Consider the following 21409-nt stretch of genomic DNA (forward strand, 5'->3'; position numbering starts at 1 on the left):
GATGGTGGTGTGCCTGTTTCTGAGCAGCAGCCTCGTAGCAACACTTTCAGTCCTTAGAGAAGGGAAGTAGTGTCTGCACAGAATCTTTCAGCGCCAAAGCACATGTGAGGAGTGGAATGATTAGCAGATAGGAATCAGTCACCTATCACATTTTTCATATGGACTGACATGTTGACTTCAACTAAATCTTGGGCTATTCACTTTTATGCGATTTTGGTTTTGTGCCTCAGGTAAATCAAGTCTTAACTTCACCTGTAACAGCACAGATGAATATTGATAGTGAAACACCTCCAGTGAAATGGTGTTCAGGACAAGTAGGTTATTTGCAGTATCTTATAACATTACGTTTGATATGTAATTGGCCCACAATAAGCAATAATTGTCCCCTCTTTTTTGTATTTTACATTAAATGAGCATTATAGTTTAATGAATATTTTTAAAATCTAAAGGGATTAGCCTTACAGCTGGATCTCTGTGACTTCTAGTCTCCTATAATGACTAACACAGCATGTGGTATTTGCTTTCCACTCTCTTCCTTCCTACACTGTGAGGTCTTTCCCAATGTTGATAGGAAAAAAAATGAGGTATGTGTTTATTTGGGCACTTGATATTTTAAAAACTGGTGAAAAGAACTAAGCTAACATCTTTATATAGTTGGTAGTGTTTGTTTTTTTCTTTTTAAACTATAAGGTGCATGCTGACCTAGAGCTATGATGAGTGAGTCAGGAAAAAACTTGATTTCTTTGAATAAGAGTAGCTGTGGGTATTAAGGGATCTGAGAACTTGACTCATTTCTGTCTTCACATTTCTTTCTCCTTCCCTAATGGAGTTTTCTTAAAGAAAAGATAGGAAGTGTTACATATAAATTGGTTTGTTTATATGAGTTAAACAAAACATTAATATATACAGCTTAGAAGGCTCAAAAGTAATTGGGCCGAGAATATACAAATTTGGTTCCTGGATTTGAGGAGCTAGACTTCCTAACTTCTTAGAACAAATTTGGCAGTGATGTGGATGCAGGATTAGAGTGAAGTCACTAAACCCTGAGAATAAAATAATGTTGAGAAGTGGGGTTGGTAAGAATGAGCTGCTGACAACCTTGCTGTTCCATTTTGTTCTTTTAATTGATTCCTTTATTTTCCCTTTCTTTGAAATAGCAGGGACGTTTAACCCAGTAACCTTGCTCTAAAACCTGCATAGGTATATGAACAGTTGGAAGTTTTATTTGGATTGCTTGCATATGTTACACTGGGGAACTAACTATTCCTCTCCTTTGATTGTAAATGATGGGCATATCATTGATGTATTCCAGTGCATTCGCATTGTTATGAGTAACCCCTGAAGCTGAAGCTGGGGTCCTAAATAAAGGACTCTAATTACAACTTTGGTTCTTCATCATTCCCCATATCAGCAGGTGCAGAATTGAGGACTTAAGTTCCAATCTGAGTGCCATTTGAAAAGGGACCTTGCAAGTCCCTTTTACTTTTCGTTACAGGCAGGTAGCAAATTATAAAGAGGGGAAAGAGGCAATCAACCCTGAATGTTCAAATTAGTAGTTTGTGGTGCCTTATCTGTGGACATGGTGTTTTGGGAGGTTGTGAGGTTTTAAAAGGATTGTCCTATGAAAGATGCTGGGAATAGTTCTTAGGTGTACAAAATAAAATGTTAAATCTTCCACTCCTAGTCTTAAATTTCCTCAAGTATATTAATAGTGTCAGTGTTCAAGGTACTCAGTCACAGCAGGATGAGTAAGTTAATGCAAAACTACCCACCAAATAAAGACAACTTAATGTGATTCTACTTTGAGGCAGAAATGGACTGAGGGAAAATATTAGGCACACTTAAGGGCATTGCTCCTAGATGAAACAATCCAATTGATATGATGTCCAGTGCAGATTGAACTCTCCCACATTAAGGCTTAAGTATGGGGAATGGGGCACATGCATAACAAGGACTTGATTTCATTTAGACTCCCATCCACTCAAACAAGTACCAAGAGGTGATAGTCATAGTCGCTGTTGATGTCTCTTTAAGATCAGATGGCTTATTCTTCAGAAGCAAGATTTTGTTTAAACAAGGTGATAGACTTTACATAGGATTTAAGACACCATTTTATCAAGTTTGATATTGTTTATTTTTAAGCTAGGGCATTTTATTTAAGGACCAACAGGTTAGGTCTTGGTTTCTGAAAGTGTTGATCAATACCCAGGTTTGTTTATTCTCACCTCTTACAACAATTTCATTCCTTTGATTGGCTGTAATGTATGCTGAATTGACTTCATCTTATTTAATCATTTTATATATTTTTAAAGATTTATTTATTTGAGAAGCAGAGAGGTCCTCCACTTCCTGGTCCACTCCCCAGATAGCTGCAATGGCCGGAGCTGGGCCGATATGAAGCCAGAAGCTTCTTCCAGGTCTCCCATGCAGGTGCAGGGGCCCAAAGACTTGGGCCATCTTCTACTGCTTTCCCAGGCCATAGCCAAGAGCTGGATCAGAAGTGGAGCAGCCAGGACTCAAACTGGCACCCACATGGATGCCAGCATTGCATACGGCAGCTCCACCTGCTATGCTATAGCACCGATCCCTAATTTTATATTGTTAAAAGATTTTTTAAAAGCATTAACACTTAAGACTGAAAAGAAAAAATTATTCTCTCCAACAATATCTACCCTTTTTGTTTTTCCACTCCCACAATCAGTATTGTTGCTTTAAGAGGTGGGGGGAAATGAGTAGGTATGAAATCCCCAAGGGCCAGCGCTGTGGCACAGTGGATTCAAGCCCTGGCCTGAAGCACCGGCATCCCATAAGGCCGCCAGTTCGTGTCTCAGCTGTTCCTCTTCAGATCCAGCTCCCTGCTGTGGCCTGGGAAAGCAGTAGATGGCCCAAGTCCTTGGGATCCTGCACCCATGAGGGACACCCAGAAGAAGCTCCTGGCTCCTGACTTTGGATCAGCTCAGCTCTGGCAGCTGTGGCCATCTGGGGAGTGAACCATCGGATGAAAGACCTCTCTCTCTGTCTCTACCTCTCTGTATAACTATTTCAAATAAATAAAAATAAATCTTTTTTTTTTTTAAAGAAATCCCAGTAAGAGTTAGTACTAAAATTCATACTGAGCTAAAATGTAATTATACCTTGACTGCAAAATTTTAAGGTTATTTTTATTTACAAGTTTTGAAAAATGTACATTTTTTACATGGGTTACTTGTGCAAAGTTAGATTTAGAAAAGCAATAAATGCATAAAAGATAACAATGGAATATCAGACAAAACATTTACAAGCCTTGTCCCACACTGCTACTTAAAGGTACTATATCTAAAAGTGTAAATATTGAAAGAAAGATTGCTGACATTGGCTTTAAGGTTGTCATAACGTTGAAAAGGAGGAAGAAACTAAAGCATGCAGCGGTAACTCAGAATTTGAGTGGAAAATACTTTGCCACAGATATGCTCCCTTTGAATTAAGTCAAACTAAACAACAAAAAGATGGAGGACTGTAAGTTTATCTAGGGCAACTGCACTCCTTTAGAAAGACTAAAGGATCTCCAACTTTTCCCTAGCTCCAAAATTGATGAGTTTCCATTCCTCTGCTCCCACACCTCTTTAAAAGCAAAACCCTAGAAAACCGGTGTTCTGAAACTTAGCATGGATGTAGCTAACCACTGTCTTGCAAGGAGAGGATGTGTCAGGTACTACAATGGCTGTACTAATTTGGCTGCATCCTTCAACATTCTTCCTACCAGGAAACATCATCTTATAATTCATAAGATTGTATCGGAATTTTTGGCCTCCATTCCCCTTTCAAAACTAATGTTTGGATGGCTTGTTTCCTTGCTCTCTAGGCCACAGTCTAAACACTTTTAAACCCAATACAAGTGAAGGACCAGCCAGGATGAAACACCTCAGCCATCACTTTGTTTAGAGTAGTATCTTCATCATAAAGCTATGCATAAGAAACCACTTGTTAACAATTCATTTAAAAACCTTACTGTAAAGTACAGTAACAAATAATTGCCAAAGACTGGAAATGAGATACAACAGAAAAGGAATTAAGCATTAGTAATTGTTGCAAGTAACCCAGGTACAGTACATTTGATGTCACAGAGGGTGTTGCCTGGTGTTCAAGGAGAGGGGAGAAGGGCTAGGAACAGTTCGGCAAGGGAAGATGGAAACAGCACAACAGCTTTTTGCTTTTAATAAAGTAAATTAATGACAATGAGGAATAAGAAGGTGACAAATACATCAATATATTTTTTTCTTATGGTTACTTTCTTTTGCTCCCTCTGGGGTCAACAATCACGCCAGCTCTGTTCTACTATGGCAGAAACACGCTTTTCATATTCCCGCTTGTTCTCCTGGTACAGCTGAGCAGCCTGGCTGTTTGCTGGACTATTGGGATTTGGTTCATCCAATAGAGACTGTAAAGAACAAATTGAAAATGTCAGTTCCTCAGTGCAAGAAATACACTATATAAGATAGTAACAATTGTCCTAAGTCACAGCTAAATTTACTGTCTGTACATTACATTAATCTGTTAGTGTCTATGCAAATAATGTGTTTTCTGGTGGCCTGGGTCTGAATGGTCTACCTTTTACCTATAAAATAAGTCTTTGCCCAGAATTAAAAGGCCTATTAAAGTTATGACTTTCAAAAACAATTACTAATATAAATACATTAAAGGTCGTAGTTATATTGAGAAAAAACTCACCTGTATGGATGTTAAAATGGAAGATACATCATAGGTTGGACTCCAGCGGTTCTGAAGTATGTCCAGACATATACTACCATCTGCATAGACTAAGAGTATAGATGTAGATATGTTAAAGTGAGACCACTAAGGTTTTAATATTAATTAAAGACAGAATCAAGAATACTTTACTTTTGAAGTTGAAAAAAATATTCCTAGCCTGCTTCCCAGTTAACTGCCTAAAATGACAGGTCATAATCATTACCCATGAAATAATCAGGGTGATCAAAAAATGTCAAATGTGATAGGGATAAAGCTAGAAAATACTTAGTGCACATTCTTCTGAAAAGACTGCCCCATTATACAGGAAATCAAACACATTTTCTAACAGGGTTCCTAGCCATCCATTGACCTTTTGGCAAATTCACTCCACCAAATTTGTAAACTGTATTTCCTACCTGAAGTAACACAAGATAGCTCAGGGGACACAAGGTTTCATTTTGGCATAAAGATATGGGTCAGGACATCTATATCTTGCAAATGTTCCACGATAACTCTGATAGGCATCTGATATTGAAAACTACTGTTCTAAATGCCAGTGAAAATTAGAACACAAGAGTAACCCAATCTCGCCTAGCATTAAAAGGAAATCTTATTTTTGTCTGACAAGTAAATGGCAAAAATCGTCAAAACCAGGAGGCCCTGAGACTCTAAGCAAAAGGAAAATACCTTCACTGCTTCAACTCAAGGACTACAGATCTAAACAGCAGTACATCACCACAAACAAGTTCAGTTTCAGGAAAGAGCAAGATGCCTAAACAAATACTCAAGTATTAGAAATAAGAAATGTGGAATACTTCCATAACAAACACTGAGATAGTTTAAAATACTCTATAAAGGTGATACTTGCCATTTGGATGAAACATCTTAGAGACAAATCTAACCGTGGGTGGCTTGTTTGGATATTCTTCAGTGAATTCTATTGTAAGTTTGAATGTTCCTGTAGTTAGAAAAGAAGGAGTTAAGTATTTATCACTTTTCTCAGTAGTATTTTGTTTTTAATGCTGTGTGAGTCTTTTCAAGTATTACATGACATAATGTACAGATAAAGGGTAAGAGAGAAAGAAGGTAACAAATACAGCTCTAGGAATTTCTCTACAAAGGGAAAGATAGTTTAAGAACTACCACCCAAAGGTGATGGGTTTTTGTTCGGCCATTTTTCTCCCCCAATCTTGACAGCCACCATAAACTCAAAATTACGCCTGCAGGACAGCTTCATCCACTGTTCATTTGGAAAACATCCTTAAAATAAATGACAAGAAGCCAGGCCCAAATTTGGGCCTTCTTCCTTTAGAAAACTGAAAGAGCTCAAAGGCCTATTTTAGTCAGCTGCCATCTTCAACTCTCCAGTGATTTTTAAATGGACTAGAAAGAATGAAAGCACAAAGGTTCAAAACCTGTGCTGGAAATACAAATCCATAGTCAAGTTATTTTTAGAACAGAAGGGAAGAAGCATAAAAGCGTTCACTGGGTTTTTTTTTTTCATGTGATAGTGACTCCGTGATGAATACCTAATTGAATTTAAGCTACAGCAAACTTTATAGTCATTTTCAAAAACCCTTAAGTATTACTCAGAAGGTACTTCACTATAAAATTAACTCAGTCATTACCTCATGGAGGGAATTAGCAGCAGAAATAATTTTCAAAATCACATTGGGTTTAGAATGCATTTATGACTCCAGAAATATATCTTTCTAATGACATTTGTTTAGACTACTACTATTGAAATTCTTTTTTCTGAATGTGTCAACCTAAGGTACAGGAGACCCTAACGCATACTAGTTTACAGACCTATCTGGATCTCATTAAGAAGTGTAGGCTATTGTTATGTGGGGAGACCATGTTCTTCAAAATGTTAGTTTTAATTTGGTTTGTTAATAAATTTAAGAAAACAACTGGATTTTTTCTAGGTTGAAATTTTGTCAAGTAAACTCAAAGGAGTTAGTTACCCTCTGGTATAAGGTGATGCATGTTCTACTACGTTACTCAGGCCCATTTAATAAGTTACTTATTCCAATACAATAGACCACATTTCAGATAGTATAATTTATTACTGGTTCCTTCTGAGTTAGCCATTTATTTCCTTCTTGCTCCCCTCAATTGGTTTATCACTGCTTAAGAAAAGAAAATAGGAGAATCATTGTACTGCTACATCTGTTATATAACACCAGAAAGTTGTTTCCTACTAGCAAGCTCATGGGAAACAATTTGCCAACAAAGTTGCACATGTGGTGAAGGTGCAGCATACTTTAAAATGCAACATATAGAGACAAGTTTCCCAAACAATTGTTACTCTCTAAACTTTTCTTCTGAAAGCCAGGTCTGAAGATTCCCTGCATTATGACTAAGGAAAGAAAGCAAAATATTATGGACCCGACAAACAAACTATAGTCCACCACCTGGTCATAAACCTTCCTCTTTTAGAGGAAGAAAGGAGAATTCTTCCTTTTCATTATTATTGCCATTATGATATACAAGAAAAAGTGGGAATGTCAGAGTTGAAAACTTTGAGCTTCCTTATATATCTCAAGTGTAAACACTTTCAATCAATGCTGGAACCTGGTTAAATTATACGTAAGAGACTCAGCATTGAAGGGTTGCTCTAAAAGCACAGAGATCTCAGCTAGCTACCTGAAATTAAAGCCACCATTAAATATGACACCTAAAGGTGGTAAAGCACTACAGTAAGGCACAAGCGAAAACAGCAGGGTTAAGTAAGAGCACGGGCTTTGTAGTCAACCAGGCTTGGGTTCAAATCCTTGCTTTGCTACTTACTAGCTGGGAAAACTTGAGGAAGGTGTTCAACGTGAGTAAATGTCAAGTTCCTCATCTATAAAATGAATTCAATAATAGCACCCACCACACAGCATCACTATGAGGTTTAAACGAGGGAAATATGCATAGTGCCATAAAATAAGTGCTCCTTAACTATGAGCAACTGTTTTTGCTGGAATAATTCCAAAGCATCACTCTCTAGACCTGGCTAAAGACAAAAATCAAAAATCCAGATGTCTCTATCAGTAAGACCCAAATCTTATTCAAGGTAGATATTTAAAAGGAGGTATTTCATATTTTTAGCCAAATTAAACAATCAAACTCTTTAGTACAACCCTCAATGCAATTTCTGAGATCTAAATCAAATGATAAGGAAATTAAAACTCAGAGAATTAATATACAATTTGAGACTAGAGCTTACCCTCTGAATATTTAGATGGGTAGGCTCTAAAATAACTGAAAATGTGGGCCTCACCACTGTTACAATCTCTATTGATTTTGCTTATCTCCCTGAAGAGGCCAAAAGATTGTAAGGAAAACCCATCTACACACAGAGACCAAGAGAATCATGTAAATATGTTAAATGCTGGTGTGTGGCAATAAGGAGTGATGTGATTGTGAACTAGTGAGTTCTGATTAAAGACATTCACAAATTCAAAAATTCAAAAATGCTATGTTGGCCAAAGACAACACCTCTGCAGGTGTTTTCTACCATTTGGCCACCAGTTCGTGACCCCTTAGGAGCAAAGTACATGTATTTAAACATTTTTTTCATGACCTTAAAATTCTGATTTATTTAAAGATAATAGCCCAAACTTTTTAGCATAAGATTTGTTTACCCTAAGTGGGCTTTAAGAAACTCAATTTGAAAAAGAATTAATACTCAAATTCTTAAGAACACACCTATTACAAAAGCAGATACTAGTAGTTTGCCATTTGTATTAACAGTTGATAGATGATGATAGGAATATCATATTCCATAACCTTGGTATTCAGCATGTATACCAAGCTATATGGATGAGGAAGCATTTCTCCCCAACGTTTTGGTACTGTAAACTCTTGAGAACATATACCTCTTAATTCAACAGTTCTTTTTTCTAATATTGCAGCTGTTCCAGAAATGTCCACAATGAATGGTTTACAAGGAAGAAGGAAAAGTAGTCTGGGGGGGATCTTAATTTATAGACTACATTGGAAAGAGCAAAATCAACTATGTCAGTTATTCCTAATCAAGTCTTTTGCCTAACAGCAAACTCTTCAACTGTAAATAAGGGGTATTAAAAATGGGGAAAAATATATTTCTTTGTAGTCACAGCCAGTGTTCTAGACACCTGAGGAGCATCCCTGGGTAACAACAGAATCATAAAAGAGTACTGCCATTTAGCCTGCGTAATTCCCTTCAGTAATGCCAGGATGGATACACATCATCAAAAATAGAGCCAGTAATGTCAGAGGGGACAGTTCCAGGTAGATAATGGATTCCATAAGTACCTTTTCAATTCATACCACTTAAAAGAAGAGAAGCACCCTTGAAATATTAAAGTAGCCAACCCCTGCCAGTGATGTACTATTAATAAAGCTGTGCCTAGCATAACGCAGTCTGAGTAAAATGAAAACGGAAGCCAGTGAAAACAAAGCCCACCAGAACTGAAGCAAATAACAGTTTATCTGCACACCGAGCTTTGCTATAAAGAACTAGCACACATTTAGTAGAGGAAAATTAAGTCTACCTAGCTCTTGCTACATATAGATCAGTTCCAAGGATTAACTGCACCAAAGTAGTATGACCTTAGTATCACTCTGTCCTGTTATCATTTACTTTTATTGCAGCACTGAAGAGCAGTGATATTTACCCAGGGGCATGAAGGTAAAGAGGAAGCTAAAAGTATTCAGGTGACCGTCCACAGTTTCCTAGGGAAATCTGAGCTTTGAGACAGACTGTAGAACTGGTTGATAGTGACTGACAACATTTTGGGAACTGGGAGCATAAAAAAGGCATCTGACTCAGCAATATAAGCATGGATTAAGTAGTTTACAGAGATGTATTTGTTCCCACCTCCATACCAAGGGGGGTGTGTGTATAGGTGTATCAAATGCTATACAACCAAAGGAATATAAATCATTGGGGAAAAAAAATTTTCCTCCTTAAAAATACTTCAAATATTAAAGAATTTCATGAATTCAAATACATTTAATAATTGAAAATGTGTTAAACTTTCAAAAATAATTAACTATACATAATACACACACAACTGAGTGCATATAAAACTATGTCAATGTCAATTTTTCTGGTTGTGACATTATAGTATTGTCATTCAAGAAGCTACCAAATGGGAACTGGCTAAGGGGTATACAGGATCTCTTGTATTATTTCTTGCAACGGCACATACATCTGTAGAAAGTTTTTAAAAAAGCAATTAGCATGTGTGCTTAGAAGTTAAAAATGTTACTTACATACATGTAGTATGTTCAAGTAGGTTAAACATGGTCAAGAGGGTACCTTAAGGTTAATCTCAATTCTGAAGCTGCTTTGTTTGAGATTACTGATTTTAGTATCTTGATGAAAGCACACTCTCAAAATTCACTTAAAAATAAGAAACAATACTATACTCAAACTAGGCATTTAAGGGCATCCTGGTGTAGCGAAGATGCCGGTCAATGTCAGATTGTAGAAACTGGACAGTTGTGTGCAAGGGATTCCTCAATCTATTCAGCATCCAAGAAATACATATTAGATATCTACTGAACACGATTCCTGCCCCCTGGGGTTGAGTGCTGAAGCAGGTGGCCCCTGGGGTCTCTGCTGGCAGCACCTGGTTGGGTTTATACTAATTCGGTGTCTTGATGAGAGACTGAATTGAAGAGGCTCCCAGCCCACATCTCAAAAACCCTTAACACCAGTGCTCTGACACTCCTTTGAAGAAGTGGCTGCCTTAGCAGGTTTTCTAAAAGGGTAGAAAGCAAGAGAAAGGGTGAAGTTCTAGTCAAAGAGACAAATATCCAGAGCAGCCTGCCACACATCGGATTCTGCTCAGGCCTTTAGTAAGCAGAGGCTCGGCAGAAGCAGGTGCCGAAGTAGGAGGCACTTCTAGGATGGCTGGGAACCCTCCCCCCCCGCCCCCCCCGAGGATCAGGCTCTGAAAGGTGAGTAAAGAAACTCTTACCATCCTCAAATGGGGTCCCCTCGGGCCTGCAACACAGAGGAAAACAGTCAGTCCCTACTTAAGGGCTCCCTTCTTCCCGGTTTATCCTAGAAGGCTATTCCCAGCTCTCCTACTGCAACCTCTGGGCAACCACCTTCGCCCAGGTGGGAAAGCCACCACAAATAGATGTTTGGGCTCAGACACAGGGCAGGCCGCCGCGCCCAACAGCACCACTCCTCACCCTGCCCCCCACTAGAACCCCAAACGGTTCCCCTAGCAGCGGGAACCAAGCTAATGGAGGCACAGGCTCCGGGGAGTTGTCTAGGCCTAGGCAGACCCAAACCTTTCCCTTTCACGCCCCGCCTTCGTTAGGGGCCTGCCCCAGGGTACACAGTGAGCTAGGTAGCGTCACCCATCCCTGGCCACCGCCTGGAACGCAGACTCACCCAAAAATGACCGCATTCCAAACCATTATGTTGTTCTCAGAAGGAGCCCCGCTGACTCCAGCTGGAGGATCCTCCTGTAACCTTCAGAGAGACAGACAGGAGCCCCCAGCATCAGCCACTGGCGCTGGCTGCCGTTTGTGGGCCCCCTCCCCCGGGGAGCCTCAGGACCCGCCCTGAGCCCCGGCAGGCAGTCCCCGGCCTCGGCTGTCCCTGAACGGTTACCTCTTAAAGTCCCGCATGAGGCGCCGGCGAGCCGGGGTGGACATATCTCTCGCCGGGTCAGGGGTGGGGCATACACCGGGGTCTCGGGTCTCTGCGGAAGCTAAAGAGGTCGAAGAGGCTACAGAAGTCGAAGAAGGTGAGGACGAAGCACCTAGAGGAACGGCACTGCCCCTCCGAAGTCGAGGGTCGGTCTGGCGCCGGCTAAGCACCACCCCGGAGTAGACGGGGGCTGAACCAACCTGGAAGAAAAGAGAGGGGGAGGGAACGCCGGGCAGGGCCGTACCAAGGCGGGGCGGGGGGGGGGTGGACGCACACGACGAAAGTTGCTTATGTCATTAACCCCCAGCAGCAGACAGGGAGTGGTGCGGGCAGGGTCCCGCGCGAGGCAAGCGGTGGGGCAAACGAAAACCCACGATTCACAACGATTTAGTCGTGGAACGGGGTCCATCGTAATTTGCCGATTCTAAGACGGATCCTGGGAAGTTTTCTGCTGTTTACTTTTTCCTTTCTTGCTTTTAGCATTTGAGACCAGATCATTTATTAAAGTGCTCAGTATGGCTGGGGAGGAGGAGTGCGGTGGAGGTGTGAGGGAGAGATTGGAAGATCCCAAACTAGGAGGAAGATGGAATGGGCGACGGGGGATGGGGGAAGGCTGGGGGGGGGGGGGGCAAAACTGGTTCTCATAAAGCGGAACTGTAGAGGGTGGACGCGCAGCGGGGCGGGGTGTGTGTGTGTGTGTGACCGGTTAAAATCATGGAAAATCGAAAGAATAAATCGGCTTTGACTATGAAAAGGACCCTTTGCTAACGGATGATAATGTGCACTTTTCAGGTCTCTATAGTTTAGGCCAATGATCACCCCAAACAGAATCAAATGGCGTTGTGTTTCCTCGGGGAGGAAATGAGACCTTAAAGCAAGCGGAACAGAGTGTGTGTGTGTGTGTGTGTGTGTGTGTGTCGGTGTTTGTTTCACTCTGGGCACTCACAATTTGGCTCTGGAACCACATTTCCCCTTGGCAGTTCACCGAGCCAAGCGGCTACTATATGTTCAGAAGAGTCCAAGGTATGAGAGTATCCGACTGCAGAGAATTGGAAGGACAGTAGATCTGAAGTAAAAGTAGCAGTCAGATGCACGTGGAAAAGCTGCAGTTTGCAGGGAAGAGTCACAGTTAGTACGCGGACCTGCAAAAGCAATAACATTCTTAAAGAAGAACTTGTAAAGGTCAACCCAAAATAACATAGAAGGTAGGCAAAATACACATTTTAAAATTTTTGAAAATATGAGAGAGCTAGGTTTGCATTAAATCATGGAGAGTGTGGAATGCCAAGCTAATGGATTCCTTGGAAGGTGGTTGAGCAGGAAAGTGACATCATGAGAGTTGTGTTACTCAGAGACTGGTCCCCGGAGAGCTGGAAGCCTCTTGCAGAATTCTAGGAGAGAGATCCTCAGCTACCGGGTAGGAGTGAATGAAGAGGCCTTGGCAGCAGATGGAATGTGGGAGCAAGAGAGGAAGGAATCAACAATGACTGAAGCGCTAAGTCTCAAGATAACTGGGGCTTGGAAGGTGCCATTAACACAGTTAGGAAACAGACTAGAAGCAGGAAGGCTAGTTGAGAGGCTATTTCGGACAGGACTAACTAAGTTCATGGGACTAGTGAGCCATCACCATGAAGATGTCCAGGAAGTGTCACATATGTAGGAGTTTGTTTCTAACATGAGAGGTGGGAGGCACTTGACAATGTTAGTGATTAGCTGCGGCTTAACAACAGGTACTTTCAAGGCCAAGGGTTTATATGTCCCATTAACTCCAATATATCAATTAAGACAAGTCTTCCTAATAACATCACATTATGGCTGTGGTGGGAAGGGGGCACAAAAATAAATTCTTTAAAGCTCCTTTTTCTATCACTTAGAAACTTGCAGTCTATTATCATACACCTAATGAAATCAACAAAAGTAAACTCTACAAAAACAAGTGCATCATTTTTCTTTTACTGCTAAAACAAATTACCACAAGTTGTTGGCCCATTCAAGTTCCTTGTGGTCATAAGACTGAAGTCCCTATGTCCTTGCAAGCTGCCACCGGGGGAGCATTCTCAGCTCCTAGGGCCCTCCCGCATTTCTTGCCATGTGGTCCACTCTAACTTCAAAGGCAGCAACAGAGAATTTCTCTCTGATCCAATCTCTCCAACGCTTTGAATCTCTCTTTTCAGGAAGAGCCCAGTTCACTTTAAGGGCTTATCTGATTAAGTCAGGCTCACCCTGGGTAATCTCCCTATGTTGGTATCATCTGATTTGGGACCTTAATTACATCTGCTAAATTTCTTCACAGCAGAGACAAAAATGGCGTTTTCTTTAAAAACCAGGATAAGGTGCATGTGCATACCAAGGGCCAAGGATCTCAGGAGGGGATGGCATGTTAGGGTTCTGCTGACGCCAGCAGCAGCAGCAGGAGCCATAGCACTCGCATGTGAACCCAACGATGCTGGAACATTGCCCAGCAGAGGAATCTTCAGTCTGCTGGGGTCAGGGCAAGCTTCTGGAAATGTATCTACCTCAATTTCTTTCAAAAGAAATGCAAGCAGAGCTGGAGAGAGAAGAACTCAGGCAGTTTATACAAGGGCAATGGAATGAACAAGGGCATGGGGCTAGACCATATTCCAGAGATAGTGGGCAGATTAGCTTGGCTGGTGGAGAGAGTCTTTGCTGGGGGAATGATGAGACCTCAGCTTAGAAAAATTTGGGTGACAGAAGTTGATTACATTCCTTCAGATATGAGGAAGAGGGATGTAGGTGTGAACGGCAGCTTTTACAGGTGTTTGAGCATGAGAGTGTGGCGTCACATATGTCCTGTCGAGAAACAGTGTGTCCTGTATTAGAGGGTGTGAAAGGGCCTGAGAAACCTCTGCTACTACATATAAATGTCTGAAATTAATTAAAGGCTCTAAATGTGTTTGAGTCCATTGTGGATTTTTCTGGGGTTTTATTTGAAAACCCTTTTTCTCTTCCTTTTTTTGGACTACAAGGAAACTAAAGAAAACTCAGGAGCATGAACTAAGGGAGTTTGGAAGCTCAATGGCACCTGTGTGGGAATAGCATTCTCTAAGTGCCGAATGGAACGGCACTGTAGCAACACTGTGCCCCCACCTTCCTCATCAAAAGCAGGCTTCTCACAGCAAGGAGTAACACAGAAGATTGCCTCCCAGCACAAATGACTATCAGACTAGAACATACTAACTATAGCACAGTTGGCCAAGCATTCCTTCCCACCCCATCTCAGTTTGACTTCTTGAAGAAATACCCTCATCACAGCTAAGCACCACCCCTACCCAAGAGCAGAGGTCAAAAAACAAGAAGTGCTTTCCAAGTAAGGGAAAAAAAGGTACTAGTAATGTGGCTGGACGTTTTCACAGGTCTTGACAAACTCAAGGAAAAGAAGGAATTCTAAATTGGCCACAGGCAAGGATTTGAGAGTTTTCTTGAAAGGGAGGACTGTGAGATATGGGAATACGTGACTAGGGAAATTGTGAAATTTCATTCCTGAAGATTTCAAAATGCAGAATAGGTTCTGATTTTCCTGAACTATTTTGGACTAGACAAGACTGAACAAACAATTATTTTCTGGGTTATGAGACTTCGGATTTGTATTTCTGTTATCCAGTGAAGGCAAAGACTTTTACTTTCCTATAGTTTCCACATCTTTTGATAACATTTAGTATAAATGGTAGAAAGAACAACAAAATAAAATTGAAAAGTCTCTCAAGGGCCGGCGCTGTGGCACAGCAGGTTAATGCCCTGGCCTGAAGTGCCGGCATCCTATATGGGTACCGGTTCTAGTCCCGGCTGCTCCTCTTCCGATCCAGCTCTCTGCTATGGCCTGGGATAGCAGTAGAAGATGGCCCAAGTCCTTGGGACCCTGCACCCATGTGGGAGACCCGGAGGAAGCTCCTGGCTCCTGCCTTCGGATCGGCACAACTCTGGCCGTTGCAGCCATCTGGGGAGTGAACCAGTGGGTGGAAGACCTTTTTCTCTCTGTCTCTACCTCTCTCTACAACTCTTTCAAATAAATAAAATAAATCTAGAAAAGAAAAGTCTCTCTTGACTCCAATAGTCTCAAAAGTCAAAATAATTACTTAGAGTCTTGTGGTGAGAAATTACCCTGGATTAAACAGGTAGGCCTAATACAATCACATTGGCCCTTATAAGAATGATTAGCAGAAGACAGTTCAGAGAGAAGGCCATGTGATGACAGAACTGGAGACAGGAGTGATACAGCCACCTGCCAAGGAGCTAAGGGATGCTGGATTAGAAGCTTCAAGAAATAAAGGATGTATTCTTCTCTGGCACCTCCAGAAGCAATCAGTCCTGCTGACACCTTGACTTTTGACCAGTGAGACTGGTTTTGGACTCATGATTTCCAAAACCAAGATTATAAATTTGTGCTGTCTTCAGGCATTCAATATATGAAACTCAGACACATGGCTACAGTGTTATATGTGGAAATTCAATCAAACTAACTACAGTGTTCATCGGACTATAACCAAATCCAGTCTGCCATCTTTTTTGTATAGCCTGCAAGCTAAGGATGGTTTTCTACATTTGTTAATGGATGAAAGAAAAAGAACATTTACTAATAATCATGACACATGAAAATTACATATAATTCAAATGTCTAAGTTTCACTGGGATGCAGCCATACCCTTTCACCCATGTATTGTCTGGGGCTGCTTTTGTACCAAAATGGCAGAATTGCGTAGTTGTGACAGACTGTGTGGTATCTCATCACTTCACCCTGTGGCGTGGTGTGCTACAAACTGCAGTGATGCAGTAGAACTTGATGGCGTTTTGAGTTCATGTGCATTGCCACATCATAGCTTTTTTAAAAAATGCAAATGCATATGTATAATGTTAAAAACGAGACAAACCTGTAGATTTTGAATGTAGTACTTTTTAAGGCACAGTTGCATGTGGATAACTTGTTTATGAAATTAGCTCTGGCTTTTGTGGCCATTTGGGGAGTGAACTAGCAGATGGAAGATTCTCTCTCTCTCTCTCTCTCTCTGCTTTTCAAATAAATAAATAAGTCTTAAAAAAAGAACATTTTCTGGATGAGAAGAACCACTCTGGGGCTGGTGCTATAGCGTAGTGGGTTAAACCTCTGCCTGCAGCACCAGCATCCCATATAGGCACCGGTTCGTGTCCCAGCTGCTCCTCTTCAAATCCAGCTCCCTGTTAATGCACCTGGGAAAGCAGCAGAAGATGGCCCGAGGACTATAAGTCCCTGCCACCCACATAGGAGACCCAGATGGAGGTCCAGGCTCCTGGCTTCCACCTGGCCCAACACTAGCTGTTGTGGACATTTGAGGAATGAGCCAGCAGAAGGAAGATCTCTTTCTCTCTGTTTCTCCTTTTCTGTCACTCTTTCAAATAAATAAAATTATTTTAAAAATAAATAAAAATAAAAAAGTAATTAAGAATATTATTTTTAAAAGCCACCTTTGACCACTGTTATTGTACACTGAATGGTTTTTGTAATTAGCTTTTGCCCCATTCCCAATAATTTTTATTAATTTATACTTCAATATATATTTATAATTTATTTTTCATGGAATTGAGTGCTTTTTTTAAAAAGATTTTATTTATTACTTATTTGAGAGATAGAGTTACAGTGAGAGGGAAAGACAGAGAGAGGTCTTCCATCTGCTGGTTCACTCCCTAAATGACTGCAACAGCTGGAGCTGGGCTGATCCAAAGCCAGGAGCCAGGAGCTTCTTCTGGGTCTCCCATGTGAGTGCAGGGGCCCAAGGACTTAGGCCATCTTCCACTGCTTTACCAGGCCATACCAGAGAGCCAGATCGGAAGTGGTGCAGCCGGGACTAGAACCAGCATCCATATGGTTTGCCAGCACTACAAGTGGAGGATTAACCCATTGAGCCACAGTGCTGGCTCCTATAATTTAAAATTAAGAGTGCTTATATGTGACTCATAATGCTTATATGGCAGTGAAGTCATTAGACAACAACTAACATTGAGTCACAAGCAATGTCAAGTTGCATTAATCATCTTGTGTGTTGTGTAAAGTTAAAACAAAAATCAAGATTTGCTTTCACAAACTCTCATTGGATATATTTCCTGAGCTCAAATTATAGTTCCAGCAGTGTTTTTCAGATTTTGATGCAAGTGCAAAAGAGATTCTGTATTTTAAAATAAATTTAATTCTGCAATTGAGGAGCTTCCCACCCAAACTTCAATTGGAAGTGATTAATCTGCAAATACCAAGAATCTAATAGAATTCTATAAATGCCTTCTGATAGATGAGTATACTTAACTAAAGTCATACACATGTGGATTGATACCAGTATATGGCAGTGCTTAACCACGCGAAAGCATTTTCACAGATGAAATACATAAACTTTCACTACAGATAAGCTTTAACAGATGCATATCTGTTTGCAACTGATTTTAATGAGAGGAAACACTCACTTTGAACCCTAATTAAGTAAAATAAGAGGGTACTTCAAAAAGTTCATGGAAAATATAATTTGAAAGTTTATTTTGGAACAAAAATTTTTGAAAGCCATGCATAGTTTTTTCATAATATGCATTTCCATAAACTTTTTAAAAAGATTTATTTATTTATTTGAGAGTTACACAGAAAGAGAGGGAGAGAGAGATCTTCCATCAGCTGCCTCACTCCCCAGATGACTGCAACAGTCAGGGCCGGGCCAAGGCAGGAGCCAGAAGCTTCATCTGGGTCTCCCACATGGATGGCAGGGGCCCAAACCCTTGAGTCATCTTCAGCTGCTTTTCCCAGGCCATTAGCAGGGAGCTGGATCGGAAGAGGAGCACCCAGGACACGAATCAGCACCTACACAGGATGCCCGTATCACAGATAGTAGCTTCTGCTGCTATGCCACAACGCTGACCCCTTCTGTGAACTTTTAGGAATACTTATTTGAAAGGCAGAGACAGAGAGACAGAGAGACAGAGACAGGTAGAGCTCTTCCACCCACTAGTTTACTTGCCAAATGCCTGCAACAGCTGGAACTGGGCCAGTTAGAAGTCAGAAGCCAAAGCAGTCAATCTGGTCTCCCACGTTGGTGGCAGGGACCCAAAATACCTGAGCTGGATCGGACCTGCTGTCTCTCAGGGTGTGCATTAACAGAAAGCTGGCTTTAAAAGTGAACTGAAGGGGCCAGCGCTATGGCGCAGAGGGTTAACACCCTGGCCTGAAGCGCTGTCATCCCATATGGGCACCAGTTCTTGTCCCGGCTGCTCCTCTTGCGATCCAGCTCTCTGCCATGGCCTGGGAAGGCAGTAGAAAATGGCCCAAGTCCTTGGGCCCCTGCACCCATATGGGAGACCCAGAATAAGCTCCTGGTTTCTGGCTTCAGATCAGTGCAGTTCCAGCCATTGTGGCCAATTAGGAAGTGAACCATCGGATGGAAGACCTCTTTCTCTCTCTGCCTCTTCTCTCTCTATGTAACTCTGACTTTCAAATAAATCAATAAATCTTTAAAAAAAAAAAAGAGAAGAAAGTGAACTGAAGACTTCAACCTAGGTACTCTAATATGGGATATGGGCGTCTCAAGTGGTTATCTTACCTTTTTAAAAATATTTATTTATTTACTTGAAAGGCAGAGTTACAGAGAGGCAGAGGCAGAGAGAGAGAAAGAGAGAGATGTCTTCCACCCACTGGTTCACTCCCCAAATGGCCGCAATGGTCAGAGCTGGGCCGATCTGAAGCCAGGAGCCAGGAGCCAGGAGCTTTTCCCAGTTCTTCCAGGTGGGTGCAGGGGCCCAAGCACTTGGGCCATCTTCCACTGCTTTCCCAAGGCCATAGCTGAGAGCAAGATAGGAAGTGGAGCAGTCAGGATTTGAACCAGGGCCCAAATGGGATGCCAGCACTGCAGGCGGCAGCATTTACCCACTATGCGCCAGCCCCACCAAGTGGTATCTTAACCTCTGAGCTAAACACCAGCCCCTCCATGAAATTTTTGAAGATCCCTTATATTATTCCACTCCATGAAAGAATATCATTCTTCTCACTAGTAGACCTCTATTACAAAATTTATACTTGATTATTAATATAATTTAATTTTCTCAATAGAACATGTGTGGAAATTTGTTTTCTTTTTATAAAATTACCTACACAGTGTTATTGATTTTGCTTATTAGGCCTTATAGCCAAAATATTTTTCCATAGCCTTTTACAGAAATTGTTCTTACCCTCACACCAGACTAAGTCACCTAAGGGGCTAGATTGTGTATAATTTATCACTATATTACCAGTATATATTAGAGTGTCTGATATACAGAAGATTGATAAATATTGAATAACGTAGAATCATAGGGATGAGATTAGACTGAGACCTAGGAGGAATCACTGTGATTCTCTGGAATTTAAACTGCTATTTCTTTGATACTTAATTATCTTCATTCAAGGACTGGTGGGTTGCTTTCAGTTCCCTTCTATTTAGACCTTGTGTATGTTGAACACTGCGCTTCTTCCAGCCAACCTGTCATTGCTCTAGTCACAAGCTCCTGCTGCCTTCAGTAAGGTCTCTGCTACCAGCCTCCTATTTTTGATTATTCAAGTTATCCAGTGTATACTGTCTCAATGTCCTTATTCTGAACTCCAGGCTTCTGTCCTCCTCAAAGAGAATCCTGGAAGAGTTCCTGGGTGGCAAGCAAGATTACTAAGATTCCTTACTTATGAATCTATTAGATTAATGATTAGAATCCAACATTCAGAATATATAAAGAACTCTTACAATCCAAGAGTAAAATGACAAGCCAATTGAAAATAGGCAAAGGATTTGAATAGACATTCCTCCAAAGAAGATACATAAATGACCAAGAATGTGGAGGGGCTGGCGCTGTGGCGCAGCAGGTTAATGCCCTGGCTTGAAGCGCCAGCATCCCATATGGGCACCAGTTCTCATCCTGGCTGCTCCTCTTCCGATCCAGCTCTCTGCTATGGCCTGCGAAAGCAGTAGAAGATGGCCCAAGTCCTTGGACCCCTGCACCCACGTGGGAGACCCGGAAGAAGCTCCTGGCTCCCGACTTTGGATCAGTTCAGTTCTGGCCTTTGCGGCCATCCGGGTAGTGAACCAGCAGATGGAAGACCTCTCTCTCTGTAACTCTGTCTTTCAAATAAATAAAATTAAAAAAAAATAAAATAAAGGTTCATAGAAGAAAAAAAGATAACCATTAAAAAAAAAGAGTATAGAAACGTAGTCAACATCATTAGCCATCAGGGAAATGCTAATCAAAGTACAATAAGATATCACTTTACAACCACCAGGATGGCTATAATACAAAATGCAGATAGTAATTATTGGTGGGGCCGGTGTTGTGGTGAAGGGGGTAAAACTGCTGCCTGCAGTCCTGGCTGTTCCACTTCTGATCCAGCTCCCTGCTAATGGCCTAAGAGTTTGGGCCCCTGCGCCCACATGGGAGACATGGAAGAAGCTCCTGGCTCCTTCCTGGCCCAGTGCAGGCCATTGTGGCCATCTGGGGAGTGAACCAGTGGATGGAAGATTCTCTCTCTCTCTCTCCCTCTCCCTCTCTGTAACTTGGACTTCGAAAATAAAATTTTCTTAAGAATTATTGGCAAGGATGTGGAGAAATCAAACCATTATACTTTGCTGATAAGAATGTAAAATTGTAAGCCACTTTAGAAAACACTCTGAGCAGCGCTGTGGTGTAGCGTGTAAAGCCTCCGCTTGCAGTGCCGGCATCCCATATGAACGCCGGTTCGAGTCCTAGCTGCTTCACTTCCAATCCAGCTCTCTCCTATGGCCTGGGAAAGCAGTGGAAGATGGCCCAATTGCTTGGGTCCTTGCACCCACGTGGGAGACCTGGAAGAAGCTCCTGGCTCCTGGCTCCTGGCTCCTGGCTCCTGGCTTCGGATCGGCCCAGCTCCAGCCAAACCAGTGGATGGCAAACTTTCTCTTTGCCTCTGCCTCTGTAATTCTGACTTTCAAATAAATAAATAAATAAATAAATAAATAAATAAATAAATAAATCTTTTTAAAAAACCACACACTCTGGTAGGGGAACTCCACCTGGCAT

The 21409-nt window shown here is 41.5% G+C and overlaps 1 protein-coding gene across 1 annotated transcript; it reads right to left on the bottom strand.

Annotated features, from left to right (window-relative positions):
- Window positions 1–3144: 3144 nt before the first annotated feature.
- On the bottom strand, window positions 3145–11552 carry UBE2A (ubiquitin conjugating enzyme E2 A). Its single transcript, XM_017349883.4, has 6 exons — window positions 11333–11552; window positions 11111–11191; window positions 10686–10711; window positions 5597–5686; window positions 4708–4796; window positions 3145–4417 (listed from the first exon to the last, which is right to left on the bottom strand). The coding sequence occupies exons 1-6, from the start codon at window positions 11374–11376 to the stop codon at window positions 4289–4291; spliced, it is 459 nt and encodes a 152-aa protein (XP_017205372.1). The 5' UTR covers window positions 11377–11552; the 3' UTR covers window positions 3145–4288.
- Between the last annotated feature and the right edge of the window lie 9857 nt (window positions 11553–21409).

This window comes from Oryctolagus cuniculus, chromosome X, assembly GCF_051225735.1.
Source record: "Oryctolagus cuniculus isolate XC-2025 breed Fujian yellow rabbit chromosome X, ASM5122573v1, whole genome shotgun sequence".
Lineage (NCBI taxonomy): Eukaryota > Metazoa > Chordata > Mammalia > Lagomorpha > Leporidae > Oryctolagus > Oryctolagus cuniculus.